The sequence below is a fragment of the Cynara cardunculus genome, assembly GCF_001531365.2.
Source record: "Cynara cardunculus var. scolymus isolate 2C chromosome LG 11, CcrdV1, whole genome shotgun sequence".
NCBI classification, from domain to species: domain Eukaryota; kingdom Viridiplantae; phylum Streptophyta; class Magnoliopsida; order Asterales; family Asteraceae; genus Cynara; species Cynara cardunculus.
The window spans coordinates 278,022-282,191 of NC_037538.1; the positions used below are offsets into that span (position 1 = coordinate 278,022).

The 4,170-nt window shown below is 36.7% G+C and overlaps 1 protein-coding gene across 1 annotated transcript; it reads right to left on the reverse strand.

Moving 5' to 3' along the window:
• Nucleotides 1-1,641: 1,641 nt before the first annotated feature.
• LOC112520872 (glycine-rich cell wall structural protein-like) lies at nucleotides 1,642-2,838 on the reverse strand. The gene has a single exon (XM_025129489.1). The coding sequence runs from the start codon at nucleotides 2,836-2,838 to the stop codon at nucleotides 1,642-1,644; it is 1,197 nt and encodes a 398-aa protein (XP_024985257.1).
• Between the last annotated feature and the right edge of the window lie 1,332 nt (nucleotides 2,839-4,170).

The window sequence follows — 4,170 nt, forward strand, 5'->3', positions numbered from 1 at the left end:
GCATTATAGTTTTTATGCATTATGTCATGAAGATTTGAAGAAGTATTCAAGTTCCATATTTGATTTTTTGGTTGCAATATAAATTAATAAGTTTATATTGATTTGTTTCATGATTTTGATTGCATTATAATTTTATTTTTGTTTGTATCGTGATTTTTGTTTGCATTATAACTCTTATGTATTATTATATATATTAAAGAATAAACCATGAGTGTTTGAAGTGACCTMTCCTAAAGCCTAGAACCTCATTTTTCTTTTTTCTCCTTCATTCTCTCAATATGTATATATATATATATATATATATATTTGTCAATTTATATTTTTTTTGTTAAATGTTTGCATTCAACTCCAAACCATTTATCTCCTTCTATATTAATTCAAATGACATAAATCCAAATCTTTCATCTTTTCCCATCAATCATTTATTTATATACATATAAACAACAACTATTTATTCATCTTCATCTCTCACACCCTTTCAAATTCTATCTCTATCTTATACATCTCTAAATTTATTTTCTTTCTCTTTGGTTTTTCTTCTATTTTACTATTGATAATCTTCATAATTTTTTTTTCACTTCTCCCAAAAGTTTATGTATGTTTGAATCGTTATTTAGGTTGCATTATAGTTTTTATGCATTATGTCATGAAGATTTGAAGAAGTTTTCAAGTTCAATATTTGATTTTTTGGTTGCAATATAAGGTAAAAAATTTATACTGATTTGTTTCATTATTTTGATTGCATTATAATTTTATTTATGTTTGTATCGTGATTTTTGTTTGCATTATAACTCTTATGTATTAGATAAAGATTTAAAATGTTCAAGTTCACCATGTATTTTTTTACTTATGTTGAACGTTTTTTGGTTTGCAGGTTTTCGAGTTCTTTAACGTTTATATATCAAGTCTTGAAAATTTGAACATTTCAAGTTTGGGTTGTGGGAATTTTTTATTATGATCTAAGATAAGGATTTTATGCAAGTTTGTTTTGTAATTTAAAGTGTATTAGAATGTTTGTATGTTTGTATCATGATTTTGATTGGATTATATTTTTAAGTATGTTCTTAYCGTAAGTTTAGTCGTATTATAATTTTATGTATGTTCATGTTATGATTTTGATTGCATTATAATTTTATCTATTGGGATATAAAGATTTGAATTTAAGTTTGGTATGTGATTTTTTACATATCGTATGGTTGGTCCATTCACTATTGTGTTTTTAAAGTGAAGGTATGTGTTGAAGATGAAAAATAGTATATGTACATCTTCTTTTGAAAGAGACATATCTTTATGTGGAGTATTTTTTATTCTTAAGTTTGTATCAGATTCCTTAATATTTCTGTTGTTATTATTTCTCATTTTATTTAGTTTTACAACTTTATTACTAAACAAATCTCTCTCTCAATATATATATATATATATATATATATATATGTGTATATTAAAATTTCACTAACTATATTTTATTTAACTTTTTCGAATTATTTGAATATGATTTATTGATGATTCTATTAACAATTAATATATATTTATATAGACAATCTTCATATCATTAATCATAGCACTCATACTACCGCACAACATACGGTTCCATACTTGTTTATGATAATACAAATAATACATGCACTCATTATCATCAATTTAGTCACCTCCCCCAATCCCACCCCCTTTGCCAAAACCCCCTCCTACTCCCCCACCCTTGCCGATCCCACCGCCGACTCCTCCACCCTTGCCGATCCCTCCGCCGAATCCTCCACCCTTGCCGATCCCTCCCCCGAATCCTCCACCCTTGCCGATCCCTCCGCCGAATCCTCCACCCTTGCCGATCCCACCGCCGAATCCTCTACCCTTGCCGATCCCTCCGCCGAATCCTCCACCCTTGCCGACTCCTCCACCCTTGCCGATCCCACCGCCGAATCCTCCACCCTTGCCGATCCCTCCGCCGAATCCTCCACCCTTGCCGATCCCACCGCCGAATCCTCCGCCCTTGCCGATCCCACCGCCGACTCCTCCGCCCTTGCCGATCCCACCGCCGACTCCTCCGCCCTTGCCGATCCCACCGCCGACTCCTCCCCCCTTGCCGATCCCTCCACCGAATCCTCCACCCTTACCTATCCCTCCCTGGACTCCACCACCCTTGCCAATCCCTCCCCCAACTCCACCAAGTCCGCCTCCCTTGCCAATCCCGCCACCAAGTCCGCCACCCTTGACGATCCCCCCACCAAGTCCGCCTCCCTTGCCAATCCCGCCACCCACTCCACCACCAAATCCCCCACCCTTGCCAATTCCTCCACCAACTCCACCACCCTTTCCAATCCCACCACCAAATCCGCCACCCTTGCCAATGCCGCCACCCACTCCAACACCCTTACCATGTCCGCCCCCTATTCCACCACCTTTTCCAATGCCTCCACCAAAGCCGCCCCCTATTCCTCCTCCCACTCCACCTTTACCACCTATGGCATGCCCACCCCCAAGACCCCCGCCGCCTCCACCACCACCAAATCCACTACCTCCACCAAAACCACCTCCAAAGCCAAATCCACCTCCCTTGCCACCACTGATCAAGAGCTTGTCATCATGGTTATGACTGAAATCAACCACATTTCTAGCAAACACTAGACTCAGAAAAAGAGTGTGAAAAGAAAGCAAAGACAAGGTAGCAGGCTGTTTCATCTTATTGTTGTGTAGCGTGCAGTGTAAATGTTTTACGAGTAGTAATGATGGAGATGAAGGCAAGTAAGGTTTATATAACAACCCACTCCCAGTATCTGATATTTTGGCCTGCGACTGCGAGCTCTTGATTTGATTAGACGTACAGCTGAAACCATGTGCCATTTAAAGTGATTAAATGTTGTCAACAACCATGTTGATATGTGAAAATTGCACTTTGTATTTTTCATGCTTTTTGATAGTAATTCCAGCGACTATAAACGTTAGTTAAAACAGGCGTGGCATATATTGGCATTGCATTAGGTTAACTTTAATTTGGAATTGGATTCAGAGCCTTAAAAGTGTTATGTGTTTTTTCATTTGTATAAGAACATGGAGAAGTGCAATTAATGATGCAGCCCAACCTACCAGTAACCAGCATCCATATCCATGTGGAAGTTACTTCAAGTATTTAATATCAATCATCTTGCTGTAGCTTTCGCAATTGCAGCTGTAGTTCTTAACTTCCCTTTGACATTTCACATCCATCTTAATTTTAATCTCATTTTTTCATCTTTCATATTTATGATCAATACAATTGTAGTGCTAATTCAAAACACAAGACTATGTACCTGGTTGATATTGATCGATAAAACTGTTGTTAGTTCATTACACCAAAATCGGATTTATAGGACGTCAAACACTTTTAAGCGTCATAATAGACCACTTCCACTTTATAAGACTTGATCCATAGGACAAAAAAATATAATGTCTTATCTAAAAGCGTTGTAATAAGTTTATATGGCGTTTTTGGGAGTCTAAACTAGTTTTTATATATGACACATTTAATCAAGATTCCAATAGCATGAGAGGCCAAACCTCTCAAGCCTTAAAAGCCGTGGTGAGGTCAAGGCGTGACTTATGACGACAATCTCTATATCATATATAATATTATATACATAAATATATGTTTTCTACTATTATTCAATATAAATTAATGATAGTAAACAATTTAAATTAATTAATTTATGTATTAAAAAGATATGTGAAATACAAAATCTATGCATTAAGTATGCAATGGCATGCCTCGGACGGGACGTGACGTGACGTGACGTGACGTGGCGTGAGACACATGCCTTGAGCCATGGCAGTTGTTGCGGCGAACCTTTTCAAACAATGGCTTTAATAGAAAGTATCGCGTTACAAGGACACTACTTAAAAAAGTGTCTTATGTATAAATAAAAAAAAGCTGGATTTCTTGGACGCTTTCTTAAGAGTGTTCTATAAGAATTGCTCATGCGACGCTTTCTATTAAAAGCAGGGGCGGATCCCTATAAGGGCCTTTGGGGGCCATGGCCCCCCCGTTTTTATACATAAATACTATAACTAAGGTATTAAAAACATATACATTAAGTAGCTTAGTTGGCAATGTTGCTCAACCTTCATACTTGAGGTTGCTGTTTCAAATCCCATCCCAATCAATTTTTTTGAACTTTATATAAATTATTAATATTTAAT